At 41.4% G+C, this 26,525-nt stretch overlaps 1 protein-coding gene across 3 annotated transcripts in view; it reads right to left on the bottom strand.

Moving 5' to 3' along the window:
- The window catches only part of ELMOD1 (ELMO domain containing 1), a 136,686-nt gene that overhangs the window by 92,946 nt on the left and 17,215 nt on the right, over positions 1-26,525 (bottom strand). For 2 of the 3 annotated variants that reach the window (XM_063430210.1, XM_063430192.1), the window contains exon 2: positions 6,607-6,685. In XM_063430210.1, the coding sequence (XP_063286280.1) occupies positions 6,607-6,623 (17 nt within the window). In that variant the 5' untranslated portion in view covers positions 6,624-6,685. Of the gene's footprint in view, positions 1-6,606; positions 6,691-26,525 lie in introns of those variants that run through there. The other variant, XM_063430200.1, reaches the window with a different exon arrangement.

Below are 26,525 nucleotides of genomic sequence, written 5' to 3' on the forward strand. Positions count from 1 at the left end.
AGAGTCAAAATACCCCAAGTGTAATACCTTAGGTTGTCTTCTTTTAAAAAATATATATATATACATGTGAAGGGTTATTCAGGGATTCCTGACAGATATCAGCATTACAATGTAACGTGTTAATTTTGAAAAAAACTGGTTTGGAAATAGCAAAGTGCTACTTGGACTTATTGCCCTATAACTTTCAAAAAAAAGATAAGAACATGTTAACATTGGGTATTTCAAAACTCAGGACAAAATTTAGAAACTATTTAGCATTGGTTTTTTTTTGGGCGGTTGTAGATGCGTAACAGATTTTAGGGGTCAAAGTTCGAAAAAGTGTGTTTAAAAAAAAATTATAGTAAATTATATGATATGATGAAAATAATGGTATCTTTAGCAAGACCATTAAATGGTGAGAAAAACGATATATATTATGTGTGGGTACATTACTCATTCAAAAAAATCATTGAAAACTCACTTCTACAAGAAAGCATATCACTTAAACTGTAAGCAGGTTTTTATCCCCCACCCCCATGACTCCTCTCCTGCAACTGTCAAAAATTACCTACGAAGACTGAATACTTTTCTAACAACCTACTTTGTACCCCTACTTTTACCCTTTGTGTCACTATACCCAACTCCCTCAAGAACCCCACACCTCTCTGTTCCTGTACATCCAATTGTCTGTCTAAAATTACATGTCTGTTAGTCCACCCAATGTACAGCGCTACGGAATGTGATGGCGCTATATAAATTATAAAATAATAATAATAATAATAATAATAATTCAATGAGTAAGAGGAAAATTACAGCTAAACACAAACTTTGTCTGCATTTTTCACACACATACAAATTAGAATGCTAACTTTGACCAGTGTTTGTGGCTACTAAAAAGCCTGGACATACTCCATTTGTAATACCTTGGGTTGCAGATGGTATACTATCATGGGGGGTGATTTTCATTCCTGTGCTACCATACGGTCTGAAAGGCACCATCTTCTGCACTGTTTGCTTGTTTTTTTTCTCTCTCTCTCCCCCCTCACTCTGTGATCTTCACACAAGATATTTACAACCGTCTTGCTCAGAAATGCTTTAGACTTGAGAAAGGGAGGTTCTCCCGAAAGCTTGTCATTAAAAAATTTTGCTAGTCCAATAATAAAAAAAGGTATTACAAGATAAGAATTTTTAGCTGTTTTTTACATAAATTTTATAAGTAAAGAAATTGTAAACTTAGATGACTTTGGCCTTAACTTTGACATTTGACACTATGGATTCCCACTAATAACAATTTTAGTGACTTACCCCTACCGAGCTGCACTATTTGGTTTATTATATTTCCTAAACTAAAAACTCTTTTAAATATCAGTCTTCTAAGTTGTCATTATTATCATCATCATTATTATTATGGGTTTTTAAGAGGAAAAACTGTTGTTTTGCAAACACATTACTCAAACAGTTCTAAGTTCTACATGTAGATACACTGACACTAGTGCTAAGTGACATTTTGTGTGATTCTGCAACTATCATTGTCAAGACTGATATAAAAAGGAACAAAGACAGTCATTGAGAAGATGCTTTGTAAGCAAGAAAAACCTACATCTCCTATGTATGTCAGATGTTGTCTCCCGCCCCGTATCAAAAGATTTCAACATGAATGTGTCCAAATTGCATTCCAGTGACACCGCCTTCTACTTAACAATCATTAATGACTAAATAATTGCATTGTCTGAGTCAACAGCACACCTAATCCATGAGTTATCATTTTCAGCTACTTAGCTACAGTGGAGCCTGTCTAACCAAATTATCGATTAATTAACACAGCTTTTTAATCAGTACACTGTGCTTTGTTTGGGTTCTGATGTGCAGCTGACTGACATTCGTTTTGTCAGCCATCTTGAAAGTTGAGAATAATGTATTAGCCCTGTAACTTCCCAATCCACAGAATAGTAACCCATTAAGTTTTACCATATAACACTGCACACCCATTTTACACCATTGCCATATAGTCTTATTGCCACAACCTTTCACCATTCTGTAAATAGTAAAAACGTCTTCAGTGGTCAGTAGGCATGTCACGTAATGGAAGGTAGAGGCCACAAAATGGAATGTATTGGCATCCACCACTCTCTTCCCCACTGCTCCTCCTTTAATCTATTTTCACTTCTCGTTTTTTTAAAAATGTATTTCATTTAATGAAACTTCATGATATTTTTTTTTTTTCCTTCAATTCTTTATTTTTGTTGTGCACATTATAGGTAACAACCAACATGTCGCTCCGCTGCGCCCCAACAGCTGCAGCGGGGTTTGACCAACATAAAGCATTAGCATGGTTAGAACAGTTATAACAGTAATTGTCTTGCACAGGTTTTTTTTTTTTTTTTTTTTTAAATTGTTTGTTCATGATATTTTTTAAATTATATATATTAATTTTTTTTGAAAAATTATTTATTTATAGATTTTTTTTTCTTTTTATCTGGCTTTTCTTTTTGTAATCACTGTTAATGTAAACACTGTCATTGTAGTTGTTCTGGTGAGTACAGTCCGTTCCTGCAGTCTTTTTGGAGTATACACTGTCTTTTCTGTTTCTGTTCTATACTATTTGACGTTTTTAGTCCTTTTTAGTTTTTCAGTTTTAAGGTGTATTTTTAACAATACATGTGTGGATCACATTCAATTGTTTCACTCTTTTGTCTATTCCCTTTTTCCTATTTTGTACTTTGATCTTATATTGGGACAGCCAATTTCAATCCTTTATACAAATAAGAGTCTTGTAATGCAGCCAATAAGAATTCAAAATTCGCAGATTTTTGGGCGGTACACCCTATAGGCTTAAATAGAGACTGTGGATGCAGAGAGGGCGAATTTAAGGCAGCCAATTTAATTGGCGAAACGTGTCATTTAGTTATTACGCACGCCAGCCGCATAACCCCGACTTTCTGAGAAACGTGAGCGATACTCTGTTCCTGAGCCCATCTCACAGCCAGCAGTCGGATACAGGACTAAGGGGAGTTCTTACAGGAGAGGTTAAATTACTGAGAGTCGAGGGGGCGGGGCCTGGCCGCAGAACGGAGCAGTCGCATGTCGCTGCTGCTCCTGCTTACCACCGTGCACACCGTCGACTACCGACGAACAGAGGCTGTGAACCGCAACATAACGACTCCCAAACGACTGGGGCTACCGAGACCTACGTGTAGACACCAAGCAAGGTGATCTTTGCACCGGTCCCGACCCGCACGGGGTTGCGGCCTACGAGCATGGCGGCGGTGAGGGAGACGGCCGCTCTCTCACTGCTGAAGCAAGATACGAGACAAGGTTGGTGCCCTCGTTCCCCCCCCTATGGACCGGCGGGGGTTATCCCGGTCCCCACTAATGGGACATACGTTGATCTAACAACTGCACCTACCCACTCAAGGCTGGACTTCGGATGTTCCGGGTCCAGCCACATGGCGGGAACCTCGCAAAGCACACTCCTTAAACCACCCAGGGACGCCTTGGAGTTCCTACACCAGCTATGCACACGCCTGTGGAGGGGGCACAATACCAAGGGCCTGCCTTACAAACGAGGAATAAGAGAATTGGCGGCCTGGATCCGCCCGGCTACCCGGCGCCACCTGTGGGTGATCCCTCCACGGAAGGCAAAGGCGGCCTCTCGACGGAAACGCAGCCTAGGCGAGGCCTTCCCGAACCATGTCGGCAAACACGAGGGGGAGATAGTAATCAACCCAAGCAAGCTCCTAAATACACCCCGGACTCACCGCCAAACACACCCAGCCATTAAAGGGGCCACACGATCTTCTTCCGAGCTGGGGGTTCGTCTAGAGGTAAACCTCCCACGCCACCCATACACCCGAGGGGACAGCCGTGCACCGGCAAACCCTCAGGCCCACGACCCTGTTGATGGGGCCAATGGACTTGTGGCAAGAACCCCTACCAAGGCCTCGGGCCGAAGACACAAGGTCCCCAGACACCAAGCACCCGGTCGGAGCGGGCGGAGAGCAGGGAATCGGGAAAACCCGGGCAGAAACGATGCTGAGCACACCGCGCCGGACCACGAGGCGGTCAGCCTCCAGACCGGCAACTATCCCTGGCCCACCGGTCAAGCTGCCAAAGCCGGTATTGGCTGAGCAAAGTGGACTGAAACAGTAATACTTGCAACAGGTACACAAACTGCCACCAAGAGGAATAGGCGGAGAGGGACTATCATGACCTGGCGACACAGCATATTTCGGACAGCTGACCTTTTGCAATGGACTATATTGTTTAATATCTCATTCTACATATGTTTATACTTTTGTTTTGCCTCTTATATGTTCAGTAATTAATTTGTCTCTCCATGATAACCTAGTATGCCTCAACCTGACATCACTACTCAGCTATGTAAGATACAGCTAACCCCGTGTGAAGGTTTAAATATAGGCTAGCCATATACATTTCATTTCTTGTTATAATCTTGAGACACACAGCTTACTGCATGTACCTGCAAACGTAGTAAGCTCGACCATACATTAAGTTGTCATACATAACTGAATAACAGCGTAACCGAATGAATATAATTTAGTCCCTCAATTGATCTATGTGTAGCCTCGCTAGGTACTTCAACTGTGAATATACCTATGACCATGACAATTTGCAAACATGCAAGCCTGGTAGCACACTGAGCGAATAGCTAATATATGGAATGTTGTTTTATTTCAAATCTTGTTTTATATTATAACCTTATATACTCGAAGTTCGCATGGCACCCACAAACATGCACTCACACATGCGTCAGACGTATTTCCTGGCCTGAATACATAGATTAACTATGATCTAGCATATGCCACTAGACAGATCTTATCTTAGATTGATAGGCCAGTCACCATGCCCTAACTGATATACGACTGCTGCCTGCCAGATAGCTGTATACCACATGACAAGCTTGCCTTAGCAATTTCACTGTACTTTTTTATGTTTTAGTATCAATACTATGCGCCTCTCGGTGACCAAGAGGCAATGGTTCAGCCTGCCTAACATTTAAACTCTACTTGGCCAATAGCCTAATGTCGCATATTCCCTAAGTTTGATTCATGACTTGTACTTTAAACCTATAGATTAGCGACAAATAGTAATATATGTGTTATTAATTCTCTGGAAAGCATGTTTAATATACTCGTTTAGTTCAAACTACCTTTATAACTGCTAATTTACACGTGTTATTAACTTTTTGAACGTTTGCTTAATATAAAATATAAAATGAGGCTGCCATTTGAAGGAGATGTACTACTGTGTCAAAGTGATCCCACTCTGTATAAAAACTGTGCATCCCCTCTTCTCGATTCTGTACCCCATTCAACTCCTGCCTCAATAAAAGAAAGATTGACAAAAAATTACTGAGAGTCTCCAGTCACCTGCTTATTGTGTGAAGCCATCTAAGTTAGAGCAGACTTTGACTACTCTCTCCTTGTGAGTGTTCCTTATCCCTGTTTTAAACCCAGAGGTAGAGAGGTTTGCTGCATAAAGAAAAATGTTCACATCTGGTACAAAGAGAATTTGGAACCTGTAAAGACATTTCTGTACTTTGTATGTGGCAAGTTTTATCATATTACAATGGTTTAGCAAAATGCGTGGGCTAACACTCTGTTAAGTGCCTGAGGATCACAGTCTTGTAAGAGTGATTACAGGAGGCTTTCAGGCAAAATATGAGAGAGTGTTTCTCTAAGTTAGGCCAGGATAAGACACAAATCTATTATTCATTAATAAATATTGTAAAAAAAAAAATTTCTTTTTTAAAAAGGTCTGCATAAAAGGTCATGTTTTGCAAGCACAGAGGGGAGAGCATTTTTTGCTACACAAGGATTTAAGTCTCAGTTTTTAACAATTAGAACTTGAGTTTTTGGTGATTTAAGAGGCATGCTAAATGCTGCTTAAAATGAAATACATGTTATATCTGAGCCTATTCATAGAATAACACATAAAACAATGCTTGAATGACTTCATTGAGTTACTTTAGAGTTAGAAATACAATAATGTATTCCTGACACTACAGTGTTCCAACGCCCCTTCACTCCCCCCCAGGTCCCCTGTCCATGAAAGGGTTAAAAAAAAAAGCTTTCCTTTACTTACCTGATTTCAGTGCCGATGTCACTTGGCGCTAGGTTGCTCTCTTCTCTTCCGTCACCATAAGCCGATGGGGTTACCTAATGTGCATGCATGGCGAGCTTGACACAGAATGTCCTTATGCGAAGCATGAGGGCATCCAGCATCGTTTCACGAAACCATGACAAAATAACCAATTACCATGCATATATCACAAAACTAAACTGAGTGAAATAATTTGTGCAATAAACTAGGCCGAACAATATAACAAGCATACGCTGACACAAACTAACAACAACATGTATATTTGTTGCTTTAAATTTAGCTAGTAACAAACCGAAGCTTTTTAAACTCTCACTATGGGCAGTCTTCCCATCTTCTTTGGACGATTACTTGAAACAGTCTTTGTGGAGACATGTCCTTTTATTTGTTGTTCTTTCAAGTGGACAAACCCTACCAATTTTCTAAATCACATATTACTTGGATGTTTCCTGTACAGTACGTTCTAAATAGCTGAAAGTTGTTAAAGTAGGAATATAAATGATTTACCGCATGAAGTGCTTCATTGTTGATTCCGACGTAGAACTCAACAATTTTACCGGTATTAGACTTTCACCAATAGAAGAACCTGAAAGATAGTCAGTAGGAAAGCAACATTTAGAAAACATCTTCACTCACAAAGTGGAGAACTACGACTACACATGTCAACCAAATTTAAAGAAATACAAACATTATTAACATAGATTATTAAATGCAATATAATTGTTTATAATATTAAACTTTTTTTGCATTTAAACTAGTGCTACATTTTTTAAAAGTTAATGAGCTTTAATTTTCAATTTAACCAGAAACCTAACTACATCATCGAAAAAACTAATCCAAACTATTAAAAAAAAAATATTGGACCCTTAAACAAGCTATAGAGGATTTAGTGAACCACTCTTCCCAAATTAGTAGACAACTGGGGATCACACAAAGGATGTATGAATACCCCCCTCTTTCTATTCCTCGTATGTGTTGGAGTGGAGATTAATCAAAACCAGATGGTTGTTCGCTGGACGGCCATAGTTCTTCTTTTACAATTAGGTTTATGGAGTGGAGGGTAATAAATACTGGTGAGCAAGCGGGGAGTCCCCAAGTTCCTTAGACCAATAGTTTAAAACTAATAATTATAAATCCATTTGGGAAAACCTCTGGTGTAAGTAGCCTCACAACTTAAGCCAACAGGGCACCATGGGAAACCCATGGTCCCTAGTCTAAACCCACTCCATTGATTGGCCATTAGCATCAGTGCATATAGATATAGAATATAGATTCTTACCCTCCAACAGGATCTGGCCAGAATAAATACATAAATTAAATAATTATTTTTTTCATGCGTGTATTCATCGGGGGTATATCTTAAAAGAGCTTGCAAAAGCTGCAGTTTTTATGTAATGAGCCTTTGCAAGCCCTCCCCTTTACCCCAGAAGAGACTAACATTCTCATTATGAAGTCTCGGAGTTCTGCAGAGGCACTGGATTTTCTGAAGACGCTCAAGTAGAGTGTGCTTGCAACTTCTGTTAGCTTATGGGAGCCAACGTATGGCTGATTGATAGGCGGGGGATGTTCAATAATTTATTTCTAAATGTGCCAATTTGCTCAGAGAATTCTGCATTTTTATAAACTGCCCCTCATCCATAAAGAACGTCAGCAAGCTGAAGTGCTTTATAGGTGTGGAGTGGTTGTTTAAAAACTAAACTGACTTAACTTTTCACTCTTTGATGTTTTTATCTTCGACCCAAGAAAATATGCCAAAAAGTAAAAAAAAAAACAATAAAGACCACAACTAATAGAAAATAAGATAAAACAGGGGAGTGGGGGGGGGGGAGAGTTGAGGAGGCCTTATTGCTATGCTGGATGGATGCATAGCAGTAAAACACCATACATATATATTTTTGTAATCTTTTTTGGCTATTTCAATAGCCAATGTGAAACCACAGCAGTGCTGGTGCCTTATGTGAATCTCTCTCCTGGGGTTTGGCCCATTTTTATGTAGATTCTCAAGATAACGGACTAGTCCGGGTTGGCACTGAGCTACTAAGGTGGCCACTCCCTTACATTTAAGCCAGCCAGTCTGCTTGGGTATAGTTTTATCACCAATGTCCCCCCCTTCCTATTTGGACTGGAGGTAGTTATCCTGGTTCTCCCAAGAGCAGCCTTTTACTCATTCTTCTGAAGAACTTGTCTATGCTGACACTGACTGCACATCAGTGGATCGGCAAGATAGTCATCATTTACACACCAGAGTGCCCACAGACAGGGAATAGATTGTACCCTTAAGCGAAGGCCTTCAACTATGTCCTTGAGTTCATATGCACCAGGTTCTGGGTTAAGTTTGACAAGTGGACTAAGAATTAGAAGTGTCGTCAGCCTTCTGACAAAAGCTCCACCTTTTGTCACATTTTGTCAATCTCTGGCTTTACAATCAGACAAAGTAGGGTCAAACCTATAAGTTCCATTAGCAGATGTAGTTCCTTAGTAGAATAAGCTGCTTTTGGATTGACAAGTTCTGTTCCTCACGTGGTGGAATCTTTTGTGGGGATTTTTTTTTTGCATCTCCTATGGTGGATAGGGTGTTCTATTGCTGAAAATAGTCCTAACCTCTATGTCAACAGCAAAGTGGTAAATCTGAAGAAGGTTAAATGAATATATAATTGAACATAATTGAATCTATGCTTTCGCTAGCAATTTGACAAGAAGAAAAAAAAAAAAAAGGAAAAAAAAAAAACACGCTACATCCAATTGTAACTGATATGATGATAACTTTATTGTGTTAGTTTTGTAAAAAATAAGATAGAAAACAAGAGATAGAAAATGGAAACACAAAGGACAACAGAAATATTGTCACCACTCCAGTCAAAGCCAATAACGCAGTCATACAACTAAAGCAACAAATAATATAATAAATCAGCACACTATTAGTTGCCAAACGCAGACAGTATTTTGAAAAAACAAAAGCAAATTGAAACTGTGTAATAGCACACAAACAACTTAATATGCGAAGGATAAATCCAACCAGGAATAAAATAGCCCAAAAGCCAATCGTAAAATCCACAAAAATATCCAGTTTCAATTGTAGATGAGTAAACAAGATAGATAGATGAGCCAACAATAAAGCCAAACTATTCTAACACCTCATTCTTTGAGTTTTTTTACTTTGTCGCATTTGCGGCATTTAATTTTGGCTATAACAATGCATAAATTAACACATTTTTTTAAAAAAAAAGGCCATCATATTATACATGTGTGTATTTTTAAAGGGATCCTATAGTGCCAGGAAAACAAGGTTAAAACCCCTTCAGCCACTTACCTGAATCAGGCTCCGTGCGCGCATTAGACCTCCCCATAGGAAAGCATCATTCAATGCTTTTCTATGGGGAAAATCTGAGTCCATGAGGATGTCCGTGAGGATCCGTGAGGATGTCCAGCGTCAGATAACGGACTAAAAGTCTGTTTAGATTCCGGAAGCGCCCCCCAGTGGCTGTCTGCTAGACAGCCACTAAGGGCCGACTTGGAGCTGCAATGTAAACATTGCAGCACTAAGTGCAATAGGGAGACAGCACCAGACCACTTAAATTAGTTGAAGTGGTCTGGGTGCCTACAGTGTCCCTTTAAAGTGTAAAATAGTTCCCCAGCTACACAGCTCTGACATCAAATTGGTGACTTTATCTGTTCTTGTACACCAGTTCTACGAAGCCCAGCTTGACACCAAGAGACAGACCTACTCACAGCCTCAACAGTAATAATTTCATAGCGGTGGTGTGGAAGGATTGGGGCCATTTAGGTCAGGCATGTTATAATTCTTTACTATATATATATATATATATATATATATATATATATATTTAATATTCTCACACCTACACTTGAGCTTGACTATCTTCAAGAATAATAAATAATTCAAAACATGGTCTCAGAGTTTGGTGCTCATGTATTATATAGTAGACATGTGCAATTCGTTTCAGTCCGAATGTAAATTCAGACGAATTTCAGCAATTCGGGCATTCGGATGCTTCCGAATTGCCGAGTTCCCGAAGTGCTGAATTTCAGAAGTGCCGAACCGAACCAAATTGCCGAAGTTCCGAATTGCGGAATTTCTGAAGTGCCGAACAAAACCGTATTGCCGAAGTGCTGAATTTCGGAAGTGCTGAAGTGCTTTGGATTTCTGAAAAGTGGCAAAACAGGAGAGGGAGGTAAAATTAAGGGAATGATGACAGGAATCTAACCCTAACCCAATCCCTAGTAGGTTAGGGTTATGGGGTCGGGTTAGGGGTAGTGTTAGCGGTAGGGTTATTGTTAGGAGTAAGGGTAGGGTTAGGGAATTGCCGAAGTCCCGAATTTCACAAGTGCCAAACCGAAACAAAGTCCTGAATTTCGGAAGTGCTGAGCATGCACATCCCTATTATATAGGGTTTTTATCCTTTAAATTATTAAAGTCTCTATATTTTGAACCGAATAGTGATTCAGAAGCTGCCATTTTCTCATCCGTATTTGAGATATTTGCTCACAGTAAGAAACTAAAAATCATATATCCAGTTGATTTAGATTACAATTATTCATCTGCTAGATTTAGGTCATATTTTGTTTCCAATTTTACCTGTTATCTGTTCCTATGGGAAAGCATTGGATTGGCTGAGATCATCGATCTCGATAATCTCAGCCATGAAAGTGGGACCAGCCACAGAGAGAGAGTTTAAAAGGCATATAACTATTTTACTTCTTACAGCGTGCGATGGTCACATAATGCTATAGTGTTATGAATATTGCCAAGTCCAGCCTGATACCATGTTAACAACCTGGTCTGCTCCTGATTATATATTTTACCAGTCCTGTTCTCATTCCAAGTTGCTGGTTCAGCCTGACTTATTTCTGCCTGCCTGATCACGTCTAATGCAGACTTGCCAGCCTGATCACGTCTAATGCAGACTATCCAGCAACCATGCAATGTGTGATGTGTGTGTCATTCATCAACAAACTCACGCTGGCTATCTGCAGAATGGTAAAAATTAAGTCTTGACTTAAACACCCCACCCAACTCATGTATGGAGACCCTGCTACATAAGCCATTAAGATTCAGCTGACACTAATCAAAACGTAGATGGATGACCAATTGTAGGTTTCAATTAAGATTTGCCGCAGCTAAAATCTGCACACTCCAGTATTTAAGCCTAATGAGCTAAAAAAAGATGTCAATTATTTCCCCAAGGTACAATGGATTTAATTTTACATTGTTCTTAAAGTACTGTACTATAATGAAGAGTAAAATTAGCAGCAATGTTTTCAAGATAAATATTCCATTTAAGATAAAACTGCTGGCCCCACTGTATAGAGCCATCAAAGAATATATAATACACTTGTATGTTTTGCTAATATGGAAAATATTATATATAATTTACTATATTAGATATATATTACATATATAGTATACTATATTATATATAATGTAGTAAAATGACTAAAATATTTATTTTATTGTATTTAATTTTGTTTGTTAAAGGGACACTATAGTTACCAGAACAACTACAGCTTATTGTACTTGTTCTGGTGAGTAGAATCGTTACCTTCAGGCTTTTTGCCGTAAACACTATCTTTTCAGAGTAAATGCAATGTTTACATTACAGCCTAGTGATAACTCCACTGGCCACTCCTCAGATGGCTGCTAGAGGTGATTCCTGGAGTAGTGCTGCACACTGTGCAGCACTACCATTCAGTGTCTCCACCCTCTTCATGGGGACACTGAACTTTTCTCATAGAGATGCATTGATTCAATTCATCTCTATGAGGAGGTGCTGATTGGCCAGGGCTGTTTTTGGCTTGTGCTGGCTGTGCCCCTGATCTGCATCCTTGACAGTCTCAGTCAATCCTATGGAGAAGCACTGTGATTGGCTCAGACCACCACTTCTTATGATGTCAGCAGACAGCAGGTAGATAAGGGCCAGAGGCAGCAGCTGCAGATTTGAAAACAAGTAAGACCGTACTATATTTAGGGAAGCCAGGGGTGGCCAGATGGTGGTTTTAACATTATAGCATCAGGAATTCATGTTTGTTTTCTTATACTTATAGTGTTCCTTTAATCTAATTATTATTTATTTTTACTGGCTACCAACATCAAATTCTATTTATAGATTTGGAATTTCCGAAACCCCAAACACTACAGTTAGTGATAAAGGTCAACACTACAGTATCTCACAAAAGTGAGTACACACATTTTTGAAAATATTATATTATATCTTTTCATGTGGCAACACTAAAGAAATGACACTATGCTACAATGTAAAGTAGTAAGTTGTAGCGGAGAGGTAGTATAATCCACAGTATCTCCGCTGGGTAACAGGAACCCCATAAAATAATCCAGGCAAATAAATACAGCAGACAATAATCCCGGTAACGTTGCGAAAATCCTTCCTTCCCAAGAACTAGACGACACATAGGCTGGGAGTCAACTGAGGTCTTTATTCACAGTTCCAGTATTTATGCAAGGGGTTTCCATACTGACATAACAGGGGAATTCTGCACATTTCTCCCATCAGGCACTGCTGGACGAGAGGGATACTCCCACTAAAATATACAGTTAAGTGGATTATCCCTCCGTGCAGCAGAACCAGCATTTCACATTAAAACACATAACTTTTATAATATTCCCTTTATTTAAACGAATGAACGTTCGGTAGATAGCTGGGGTCTGAGCGCACATTTCGTGGAAGTACCGCTCAGATCCCAGCATAAATAACCGAACGCCGCACGAAACAAGCATTACATTCAAGTTACCTTCAAACTACCGATTGACTTTAGGGAACCATTTTACCGAAGGACCGGGGCTCCCGAAAAGCTTAGAAGTCCGGCCGTATTCGTGTCGGTAATTACCGATTGCAACAATGTTGTAATACTTAATGGGAGCCACACGACCTCCTGTGTGTGGTCTCCCTTCGGTAGTTTGTTCGTTTCACGAACAGTGTTGAAATTCACTGTTCGTGAAACTATTGTATGAATGCTGGCGGTTTTTCATGCCGCCAGCATACGAACGCTATTGTTCGCATGGAACCTATACAGCATACACATACTTGGTTCTTTTTTTTTTAATTCTTTTTTTTTGTTGTGCGGGAGGTTACAAACATATCAACTAACGCCACAGCAGCGTATCGTAGAGTTCACATAGATTAGACAGTGGCATGGTAATTCGCACAATGTTTATAGTTTGCAAGCTTGACTAAGCAGTTATTCCGTCAGAGTAAGATTTAGCTAAAATAACTAGCGTACAGAAGAGTCATAATGGTTATAGACACACTTACATCTATGGTTAGTCGATTGGTAACAGAGTGTCAGCTAGTGGCGTACGTTACGGGTCTAGTTCACTGCACTGTTTATAAAATACACTTTAACATCGAAATATACATGCTTGTGAAACGTGTGGTAGGTGCTAATAGGTTGCTGGATATAGGCTAAAACGTGCCAAGGTAGGTTAGGGTGAGGCATTCAAGCGTTAACACATTTGTTTTGTTAAGGTCCTGCTTGTGACCCTTTTCTACATGAGAGAGGGAAGGTCTATTACTTATTCCCTGGTGCTGGAGGGTGCCCTTACGCCTGTAAGCATTAAACATTAAACATAGCAAGCATATCCAACTTTGATAATGGGTAGTTTGCAGAGGATATGTTCTGGTGGAAGCAAACACATTAGAGTCATGTGAAATGAGGGTAATACCGCTGGGTGTTAGTGGGTTAATATGTACTAATGACTCTAGTCCTCGAGGCTGGCAGTTTGTGAGTCTTTATTCAGCCCACGCCAGTCAGGCAAAGTCCCGGTGCCCCTATAGAGTGTTCAGTAGTCGAGGTTCTCCCTCCCATGGGCCGCGGAGGGGCTCTCCACCTGCGTCTCCCACCAGTATCCAGCTTTACTGCCTCCCGGTCATCTGGGCGTTGGTGTTGTGTGCACTGTCCGTGGGAGCCGATGTATTCCTTGTCACTTCCAGGTAGGAGCACGACCCTCTGTGGGCTGTGGCATGTGTCTACTCACAGCTTGCTGGTATGCGGTTGACTCTGTAGAGGGTAGCCGCCTGTCGTGTAGGGCTCTCTGTCTTGGGTCCTGCGAGGTGCTTATGTGTGGGGCCAGCGTGGTGCTCCTTTTTCCGCTTGTGTGGGGATGGGTGTTAGTGCCCGCGTGCCCAGTAGTTGCTTCCCGATTTGCAGGTCGTTTGCCCTTTCCCCGCAAGTAGCTGTTTTGGGGGTCCGCGGTAGCGTTCCGTAATGGCGGCGCCTGGTGGCAGAGCGGATCCACGCGGCCACCGCTTTCATCGCTTGATGTTGTGTTGCTCCTCGGTTGCGGAGTATTGCCCAGAAGCGTTCACAAAGTTGATCCACGGTTGCTGTGGGCTGAGGCTGCGGCTGGATGCTTGTTCCCTTTAGCTGGGGTCTGCGTTGGGCCGCCATCTTGGCTGTGCTGTCCATACAATGCTCATTTTAATGAATAACCCTATTAATATAAGACCATCCCATGCTGCCAGGCAGGGCATCATACCCCCTCTCCCTCCTGCATTCCTATGGATTCCAAGTCAACATGGCGGCCATCGCTGCCATATCCTCAGAACCTCGGGCGCTATGACGTCAACCCCAATCCAGCGCGTGCGAGCCTGCCCGCGTGCGTGCGGCGCTGTGGGCATACTTGGTTCTTAAAGGTATATACACATCTTTAGGAAAACACAATAAACAGTGGTTAATCCGCCACATAAGTGTACAGCCTGAATAACAGTGTAAATTTGCTGTCCCCTCACAATAACTCAACACACAGCCATTAATCTCTAAACCGTTGGTAAACAAAGTGATTACACCCCTAAGTGGAAAATTATACGGAAAACGGAATCTAGAGAGATGGCCTGGGTATCTACACAAAGACAGCTTCCTCACAGCAGCTAGTAGACCCCCAGATATAAAGTATATGTTCCCAGTGGGTAGGTAGATGTAATTGGCCTGATGGAAAGAAGCATAACATTGATGGGGGTGATGTGATTGTGGGTCATATGAGAGAGTTGGGGTAATGGAGTTATAGGGAGCGAATTATATACTTTAGGCTGGGTTTGACAAGAGAATTATCAGGATATGTGTAAGGTGCTTATGGACGGAGGTGAATGGATAATGGGGATAAGAGTTATGTAGCTGGGTGAGGAAATTATTGGCATGCGGGTAATTTCCTTGGTGCTGAGGATTATTATTTATAAAGTGACAACAAATCCCACAGTGCTGTACAGTGGGTGGACTAACAGACACATATGTGTTACCAGACAAGTTGGAACAGAGGGATTGAGCCCTGCTCAATTAGCTTACATGCTAGAGAGAGTGGGGTATAGTGACAAAAAAGGTTATTCACTTAGTGTTTTGTTTTGATGACAGTTGTAGGAGAGGAATCAGGGTGAAAGCTTTCCTAAAGAAGTGTATTTTCAAAGATTATTTTCAGGAGTGGAGACTGGGTGAAAGTCTAACAGAGTGGGAAGGACATTCCATAGGAACGGTGCCACCCTAGAGAAATCTTTAAGGCGAGAATCAGAGGTAGGAGTACGAACAGAGGTTAGACGTAGCTCTCGGGCAGAGAGTAGGGGCCTAGGCGGGACATATATGTGTATTAGTAAGGATAAGTAGGTCGAAGCAGTATTGTGTAGAGATTTGTAAGCAAGTACCAGGATCTTAAATTGAGACCTATATCTTGTGGGCAGGGCCGCCACCAGAAATTTTGGGGCCCCTAACTCAGCTCAGGGTCTGGCCCCCTGGGGCCTGCCTCCAAATACCGCTCACTGGGTCCACACACAGACACAAACGCACACACTGATACAAAAGGACACAGATACATACTAACAGACACACATACTGAAACAGACATACACGCATACAGGCATACATACTGACACACACATACTAACATACATACAGACACACATGCAAGAGGACATAAAGACACATACATACATACAGACACCGACATACATACACTGACATCCATACACACATACATTCATAATGGCATACAGACATACATACATACAGACTGACATACATGCATATATACAGACATACATACACACAGACCTACGTTCATAATGATATGCAGACATACATTCATACAGACATACATATATACATCTATAATGACATACAGACATACATATATACATACATACAGACATACATAGACAGACATACATACGTAGACATACATGCATGCAGTCAGACAGACATAGACATACACACAGACATGCATCCAGACATATATACATAGACATACATGCATACAGACATATACAGACAGACATACATACATACATAGACATACACACAGACATGCATCCAGACATACACAGACATACGGACAGACATACATAGACATACGGACAGACATACATGCATGCAGACAGACATACATGCATGCAGACAGACAGACATGCATGCAGACAGACAGACATGCATGCAGACAGACATGCATGCAGACAGACAGACATGCATGCAGACAGACAGACATGCATGCAGACAGACATGCATGCAGACAGACATGCATGCAGACAGACAGACATACATGCATGCAGACAGACATACATGCATGCAGACAGACAGACATGCATGCAGACAGACATGCATGCAGACAGACATACATGCATGCAGACAGACATACATGCATGCAGACAGACAGACATGCATGCAGACAGACAGACATGCATGCAGACAGACATGCATGCAGACAGACATGCATGCAGACAGACAGACATACATGCATGCAGACAGACATACATGCATGCAGACAGACAGACATGCATGCAGACAGACATGCATGCAGACAGACATACATGCATGCAGACAGACATACATGCATGCAGACAGACAGACATGCATGCAGACAGACATGCATGCAGACAGACAGACATGCATGCAGACAGACAGACATGCATGCAGACAGACAGACATGCATGCAGACAGACATGCATGCAGACAGACATGCATGCAGACAGACATGCATGCAGACAGACATACATGCATGCAGACATACATACATGCAGACAGACATGCATGCAGACAGACACACATACATACATGCATGCAGACAGACATGCATGCGTGCATACAGACATGCATGTATGCAGCCAGCCATGCATGCATGCATGCAGACATACATGCATGCAGACATACATGCATGCAGACAGACATACATGCATCCAGACACACAGACATACATGCATCCAGACACACAGACATACACGCATCCAGACACACAGACATACACGCATCCAGACACACAGACATACACGCATACAGACACACAGACATACACGCATACAGACATACACGCAGACAGACATACACGCAGACAGACATACACGCAGACAGACATACACGCAGACAGACATACACGCAGACAGACATACACGCAGACAGACATGCATGCATCCAGACAAACATACATACATAGACATACATGCATACACATACACATGCATGCAGACACAGACAGATATACATACACATACATGCATCCAGACACACATACATCCAGACAGACAGACATAGACATACATAGACATACATGCATACAGACATACACATGCATACAGACATACACATACATGCATCCAGACACACATGCATACAGACAGACAGACACGCATACAGACAGACATACACGCATACAGACAGACATACACGCATACAGACAGACATACACGCATCCAGACAGCCATGCATGCATCCAGACAGCCATGCATGCATCCAGACAGCCATGCATGCATCCAGACAGCCATACACATACAGACATAGACATACACACAGATATACATACATAGACATACATGCATACAGACATACATGCATACATACATGCGTGCACACACACAGCTCATTTTCCAGCCACCCTCCTGTCTCTTCCCTTTTCTTTGCAGGAGGGTGGCTGGGGATGATGGGAGTCGGCGCTGCTCCCTCTTCACTGCCTGGCTCTCCCTCTTCACGGCTGGGCGCGCGCACTCCTCCCGCGCGGAGTGAGCTGGGAGGAAGTGACTTGCGGCTGCTTTTTTTTTTTTTTTTTTTTTAAAGGCCACAGCGCTGACCGGGCCCCTGAAGGAGGGGGCTCATCGGGTGGCCCTAAGTCTGTTATGGTTGTCACCCCCTGATGGCGGCCCTGCTTGTGGGAAGCCAATGTAGAGACTGACAGAGGGGGGAGGCATTGGAGGTGCGGATGGACAGGAAGATGAGTCTCACCGCCACATTCATTATAGACTGTAACAGGGTAAGTTGAGAACATGTACAACTACTGAAAATCGTATTATAGTAGTCAAGGCAAGAAGCCTCTTCTGCTGTAGTGGGTGCAAATGAGCATGGACAGCTGAGGGAGTGTGGTTAGGGTAAAAGTTGGTAGGGGATGGAGAGAGATGAGAGATCTCTTTACTGATTGTAGAAATCTCAGTGAAGAAAGTACCCAAGAATGAGGGAAACAGTGCTAGAGGAGAGGAAATGGGTTAGCCAGGAATAAAAGTGTCCAATAAATAGCCTAGGACTACATCTCCCATGATGCTCTTACAGCCATAATGCTGGCAAAGTATCAAGGGAGATGTAGTCCACAACTTCTGGGGTGCCAAAGGTTGCCTATCCCTGGTCTATGATGTCTGGCGGGGGGAGAGGGCAGGCTATAAATGATGGCAAATTTTAGAGGAGTGGATTTAAATAGGCTGACAGTGTGAACTTCAAAGGAAGGAAACGATAGGACAGGGGCAGGGAAGATTGGTTGACAGGTACATTGAGGGGAGAGAAGGATGCCTACATCACCTCCTTTACAGTTGTTTGATCTGGGAGTGTGGCAGAATTGTAGCCCATCATAGCATAAGGAAGCAGGAGTAGTGCTATCAGAGGGGGACAGACAGGTCTCCGTGAGTGCAAGTAGTGTGAAAGAATTTGAGATGAAGAGGTCGTGTATGGCTGTTGATTTTATATTGCTGCAGATGCAGCGGGTATTCCAGAGTGCACACTGAATATTGGTAGATAGGGATAGATGGCATGGTATTGGGATGAAGTTTGTGTGGTTTTTGGTTGTCTTTGTGTGTGCACAGGAGGCGAAGGGCCCTGGGTTGGGAGAGACATCACCAGCTGCTAGAAGCAGGAGGAGAGATAGAGACATAAGGTGTGAGTGGGTTTTATATGGATGGAGTCTGGGATGAGCTTGAGTGAGAGAAGGATGGAGAGAATAGAGAAAAGAGTGCCGGGCATGAGATGAGAGAAGGGGGAAGTGCAGCAGAGGGGGTAATGTGGAGGTTGTTGGGAGGTGTAAGGAGAGATTTTGATACTGAGGGAGAAAAGGGAAAATAAGAGGAGGACAAGATAGAGCATTACTCAGATGGGTAGGCACTTCCACAAAAACTTGGGAGGTGGGGGAGTAGGCCAGGGGAGGCTCAGAGAGGAGAAGCAGTGATGTAGAAAGCTGGGCTAGAGTAACAAGCAGAGGTGAGGAAGATAAAGAACAAGTTGTAGGGGTTAAAAGAGTATAGGAGTGTGTGGATTAGAGACAATGTTTGCAGCTGTTATTTCTGTGTGAGATTCTGTCTATTAATTGGATGATGAGAATGGGGTGGGGTAGTGAGCCATGTTGGAAGGCAAATGTGCAGCTTTAAATGATGATGAGTAGATTATAGGGTGGGGGTGAGAAGCATATTATCAGGCTGGGGCGAATGGTCACAAGCATTGGCTTGATGAGAGAATTTGGGATTGGGACAGACTGTTATGAAGCTGCGGTGAAGGAATTATTAGGAATGAATTACTAATATCAGGACTATATGTGATTGATTGGATCTATGGGGCTGGGTTAGTGAAAGGGTGAACACGGGGTCTTAAAACCTCACAAAGTCTCAAAGGGGAGAGCTTTAAGTATATCTTGTTCCCCCCTCATTCCTCAATTGGAGATATCACCCTATGGGACTTCACAAAAAATAAAAAGACTACACAAGTGGGAGTGTCTCTTCGATTCAATTCCAAGACCCTACTATTTAAACTGCGAATTAAGTAACTCACTTTATTTACTATACACTGTGGACTGTGTTTATAAAGATGTATGACAGCCTCCCTAGGTCGCTACCCAAACAAGCAACCTTTATCATATATAGTGTTGACCAGAAACAAAGAAGATTCGGGATATGGCTATATAAATCTACAGAGAAAACATAAAACAAAACATAGTGTGATATTGTTATAAAACACAATATTTCATGCGCAGCAATCTTTGCACTCACAGGATGTAAAGAATAAAAGCGCTCTTAGGGTGCCTCTCCCGATGTGATGGGGGCGCTTTTATCGTTTACATCCTGTGAGTGCAAAGATTGCTGCGCATGAAATTTTGTGTTTTACAACAATATCACACTATGTTTTGTTTTATGTTTTCTCTGTAGATTTATATAGCCAGATCCCGAATCTTCTTTGGTTCTGGTCAACACTGTGGACTGTATCTGAATCACGTAACATAAACAGAGATGGAAATGGGGTTATGCAATGAACAGAAAAACATTGGTACTCCAGATGATATGGAATACCGCTCCTGAGACGAAAGTCAGCCAACATCTGGACTTCCAAAGCATCTCTACCTTGGGTTACATACTATGAGATTCCATATGATGCGGATATGTGGAGTTCACATAATAACAGGAGTGTTTACAGAGGAAATAAAATTCAAACATATAAACATGTTCCCGTTCTAAATCATTACTTTTTTTTTACTTTTGGAAATCAGAACACTAATATTTTTTTACTTGCTTTTATGGACAAAAACGAACTGATGAAGAAGTACTCCTGCAGCTTTATAATATTAATTCTACCTTAAGTAACCTAATTCCAGCCTAAAGGGACAGTCCAAAAATAAACCCTGATGTGACAAGAAGGTAATGGACTGAATTGTGCAGTTACAATTCTGATCAGCCTCACTTAGACGGAATAGATGAATTCTGCTCACAAACGGTCTTGCTACATTTCAAACATTGATTTTCTCATTACGTGAATTTTTACATACTATAGACACTATATTTTATCTGTATCTGTAAACAGGCTTACATGATTTATGTCTATATTTTGACAAGACTGTATAATGTAGTATTTCGGTACTCTCTGACATTAAATATTCTAATCTTCACCCCCAACAAAATCCAGTGTGTATAAATGGGGCATTTCAGATTGAAGTTGCCAGCATAGAATGAGAAATGCAATATATAAAACATTTAAAGTGACACTCAACTGCCCAAATATAAAATAAATTTTAAAAAACACTGTTTAGTAGATCTACCCCTAACGAAATTTACATGCATTTAATTCTGTATTTTCATTGGGGATATATCTAAAATCAGCTTGCAAAACATGCAGCTCTCTTGTCTGCTGCCTTTGCAAGTTCTCCCCTTCTAGTCCTACCCAGATTTTCTGTGCCTGTCCAATCACAGACTTTCCTAATGCAACTCAATGACAGTATCTTTATGAAATACTTATATTGACTGTGTTGGGATTTCACTGAAATTACAAGCCAGTCAAAAGAAATACTGAGCCAAAGTAGGGACTACTTTGTCTCAGCCTTTTTTTTTTACACCCGACACTTCTTGACAATGGGCAGAGCTATGAAGAAGTGTCAATCCCCCAGTCATCACCAGTGATTGCTGCAGGGAAACTGGCTCCATTGCGGTATCCCCCATAGGCCTATTGGTGCGCGAGAGTACAGCATTGATGTTGGGTCCTGGCAGCTGAAGCAACAGGGGCAGAAAAGGACCAGCCAGAAAAGGTTAGCCGTGCCTGAAAGTGACAGGTTCAGGTAGGGAGAACTCACAGTTGCGGCCCCCAAGCTACTGGACCCTCAGTGGCCATTTCACCATCAGGGGTCTTTGCAAATTTTGCAAGCTCCCCAGTAAGTGACAATGCTATTTTAAGTTCTCTAGGTTAGCGGCCGCTGGTAATGAGTACTGATAGGGGTTGAAACTATTTGCTATGGAGTGGTCTCTATCGAGACTGTTGTGCTGTATACAGGAAAGCCATTCAGAGTTCTTGGGAATTCACAAAGCTGTGTTCCACTGCTAATCACACAAGAAATTCAGGAAAAACAGACAAGAGGCATCATGTGTCTGTTTCCTGAACTGAGCAGATATCATGGTCTCGAGTAAATACCTGGCATGAAATCTCAGTACCCTGATTTGTCTGGAGTATACAGTTAAAGAGGTGTAATTACCAGTTCCACTTAAATTTTTTTTACAAATTACATCTGTACAATTTCTGGATTAATAAGTAACTCCAAAACCTCTTAAGGTCACTCAAGTAAGTAATAAATAAAACACGGCTTCATGGGTTCAATTTACAAAATGTTTCAGCAAAATATGTTTCATTCCATTTCTTCCAGGATCTCCGCTGCCTATGATTCACAGCTAGCTAGGATTACTCAATAAAAAAAGAATCTGATAAAACAGGACACATTTTTAGTTCATTTACTGCCATGAGCATCACATTACGCGTCTATATTACACTTCAGTAACACCCTACTGAATGTGCTACAGCTTGGATGGAATTGTTGTGACAATGTAAGAAACATACAAAAGACTTGATTTCTTCTAAGCCGGGAGGGTGGTGGCAAAGGAGGGGCAAAAATGACTCATCTCTAAAAACAAGTTAACCACGATTTAGACTGCCTCCAAAATAAAAGCTTATTATTATTATTATTTCTTGTGTCTTGGTACTAATAAATTAGGATTTATGCATAAAAAACAAAAAACAAATGCTATAATCGAAAATGGGAAATGAAGAAAAAATTAAAATCTTGACACTTAGAGGGACACTCCAGAACCCAAGCATTTTTTTTTTTTTTTTTTACAAAAAGTGCAGATTTTAATAGAAATTGGCACTTTTAAAAATAACCATTTTTAGCCATACTAGCTGTCAATCAGAAAACCAGTCTGGTTACTTCCTGGTCGTCTAGTTTATTGGAGCTAAACTCAAGAGGCAGAAATTGCCCAGAGCACCTGCTTTGCAAAGACTTCTCATTGAGTTGCATTGGGAAGTCTGTGTTTGGACCGCCACAGAAAGTCCGGGCTGGAGAACAAGTGGAGGGCTTGCTAAGGCTGGAGGCAAGAGAATAGTTTTGTTGGAGGCATCTCTACAAAACAGTGATTTTTACTTAGTTTTTTTTTTATTTGTGAAGTATACCTTTAAATAATAGAACTGGGAAATCATTGGCCTGGATCATTTAAAATTTCAGCTAATTTGGTCTGAAATTAGCAACTACCATGTCTAATAGGCACCACTATGTGAGCATGAATCGAGAACCGTCAGTTGAGCGTCCTTTCAGTAGAGACTGCACTAAGGCGAGTGTGAATCAGAGAACATTTTAAACCTTTTACCCCTAAAGTAATATTTAACTCCACACCTATCGAACTGCAACTACAATCATTCTCAGCCAGGCTCTGCAAAGGTTAGAATTATGATAACGGAGTTCATAGAAAAATGTAGTGTGCAGGGACTTACTGTCTACTCTATGGTGCCAGATAAATGTGTTGTCTTGTCTTTCTTTTCTTGCTCTGCAGCTGTTTTGCCTTACAGATCTTTATTAGTGTGCTGTGCTAAAAGAACTCTACAAAAAAATAGGGGCCGGGATAGCAACAAAAAAAACTGCACATTCTAAACCTAACCTTTGTTCTTAGCCTTAAAAAGTAATTACCACTTCGCTTAAATTTACACCAATGAAAATAATTTTTTTCATTTTTTTTTAGCAAATTACATCATAATCCAGTTCAGACAAAGCAAATCCAGGGTAAACTTTGCAAATGAAGAGGATAAATAGAAACATTGTTTCATTGTCCTCTTCTCTGTATGCTGACTGCCAGGAGCAAAGAACAGAACTTAAAGGGACACTGTAGTGTCAGGAATACAAAGCTGTATGCCTGGCACTACTGATCCCTCTGCCTCCCCCTTCCTCGCGCCTCCTCCCCTGGTAAATAAAGGGTTAAAAAAACCTTTAATTTACTTACCTTATCCCAACTCCGATGTCTCTCGGCGCTGGGTCAAAGCTCCGCCCCCTCCTCGGTCCCGTGACAAGCGGGGTCTAATGCACATGCGCATTAGACCTCCTCATAGGAAAGCATTGAATCAATGCTTTCCTATGGGGAAAATATCACGCTGGAGGTCCTCATGCAGAGCGTGAGGACGTCCAGCATCAGATAACAGACCAAAAGTCCGTTACGATTCCGGAAGAGCCCCCCCAGTGGCTGTCTAGGGCAGACTTAGAGCTGCAATGTAAACATGGCAGTTTCTCTGGAATGTTTAACATTGCAGCACTAAATGCAAAAGGGACACTGCACCCAGACCACTTCAATGAGCTGAAGTGGTCTGGGAGCCTACAGTGTCCCTTTAATAAAGATAATTGACGTGGAGCTAAGATGGAGGATAATATTGTTGGATAAAGACTTTTGTATTTCTACATATAACTTTATTTTTCAAACCTCACAAATACTTAGTAAACATTATATTAAATCCAGGGAAGTAATAGTTCCCTTTTAATTCAGATTTCCTTAAACCTATCCCTATTATCCACAAGCTTAAGTGTATCTCCCAACCCTAATGAAACCATTGTAAACAGCTCACAGTGCTCACATAAATGTGTCATCAATTTCAATACCAAAAATGAGAACAAAGATATTAGTAAACTGATAGCAGGAAGTCATTCTATCAACTTGGGAACGTGTTTCATTCAATCTACCTGTTAAGCGGAGGGGTCTGGGATATTTCTATCTGAAAACAATACTAAAGAATGGAGAGATAGGGTTGGCTGACAAAAGTGAGCTACTTCCTAATTTGAGCACAGCGTATAAAGAGGGTATAGAGGCGAGTGTATTTATTTATTTTAGGCATATTTTTGAATGTATTATTAATATAATCTACTACAAAGCAAGAGTTGCCCACATCCTTTTTTACATACATGAATTTGGGAGCCAACACACAGTGAAGCTTCCACAGGCTTGGATCTATTACTACTATGATTCTATTTATAATGCACCAAAATGGGTAAATAAAATACTTTTTTTTTTTTTTTATAAATACTATTTTGTTGCAATTTTTTCATATTACAATGTCCAGTGAGAGTATGTAACAACAAATCAAATATATATATCGGGACCGCTGCCGGTCTGTGAATTACCTGTCTGATATTATGTGTGTTTCCCCATCTTTTCGTGTCTTCTGCCCGATACCCCATTTAGAATGTTGGCTTAGAACCTCCACACCTCGCAACATAGTGTCAAACTGCAAACCGCAAAGGAAACAGTTAATGAGCACTCCTCCAGCTGGCTGCCATTCATACAGATGAACACCAGCCACTGGCGAGTTTGGTGTGCTTTGCGGTGCCCGCTGGGACAAAGACTAGCTTTTTTCCTGCGGGCGGGCTCTCTGTGCCTAGGAGACAAAGGGACGGTCCCTTTTTCCTACACTTGGTCTCCCAGGTACAAAGGCTCATGGGGTAAGGACCCCCCTGTCCCTGGATGTGGGAATCCCTGTGTTTCGGTGGCGGGCTTTTGGAGACAAAGCCCTTTCCCGCGTTAGGTTTCCAGGGAGGGGGAGGACCCTGGCACATGTATGCTGTGTGTTACACCGCTTGCATGGGGTTATGCTTAAAAGTCATGTGGGGCTAATAAATAACATATCAGTAATACTGAAATATGCAGAGGTCTGTAAATGTAGACCTGAGCTTGTTGATAAAGTGTGTATATGTGTGTTTATATATATGTATATACACACACACACTTTATCAACAAGCTCAGGTCTAAATTTACAGACCTCTGCATATTTCAGTATTACTGATCTGTTAATCCACAATAACTATAATTAAACTAAGTCCATAAAGAATGGTCCCTTTGTATTGAAGCTAGGTTGTTCAATCCTTCAGTGCATAACCAGATTTTGTCTGCTGCTTAGCGCTTATGTAACAGGGCAAAAAAGGACACTTGCAAAATTGTATGTTTGACAACCTTGCGTCGCAGCATCAGTCATGTTCTGCACGAATAAAGTTTCTTTGAAGCAGCCATGTAACTCCTGAGAGAATCTTCAAAAATAATATATTTTTTTAATCTAACATATACTGCATTGGGATTTTATACTTTGCTGTACGTGAGCAGGGCCGGCCTTAGGCATTTGGGCGCCCTGTGCAAAAAATCTTCACAGCGCCCCCCCTTCCCGTCCCCCCCTCCCCCACCCCTTACCCCTTCCCACACACCCTGTCACACACACACGCGCAGACAGTCTCACACACACGCGCAGACAGTCACACACACGCGCAGACAGTCTCACACACACACAGACACAGTCAGACACACACACTCACTAACAGACAAACACACTCACTAACAGACACACACTAACAGACACAGACACACACTAACAGACACACACACACACTAACATACACA

This window comes from Pelobates fuscus, chromosome 1 (assembly GCF_036172605.1).
Source record: "Pelobates fuscus isolate aPelFus1 chromosome 1, aPelFus1.pri, whole genome shotgun sequence".
Taxonomy (NCBI): domain Eukaryota; kingdom Metazoa; phylum Chordata; class Amphibia; order Anura; family Pelobatidae; genus Pelobates; species Pelobates fuscus.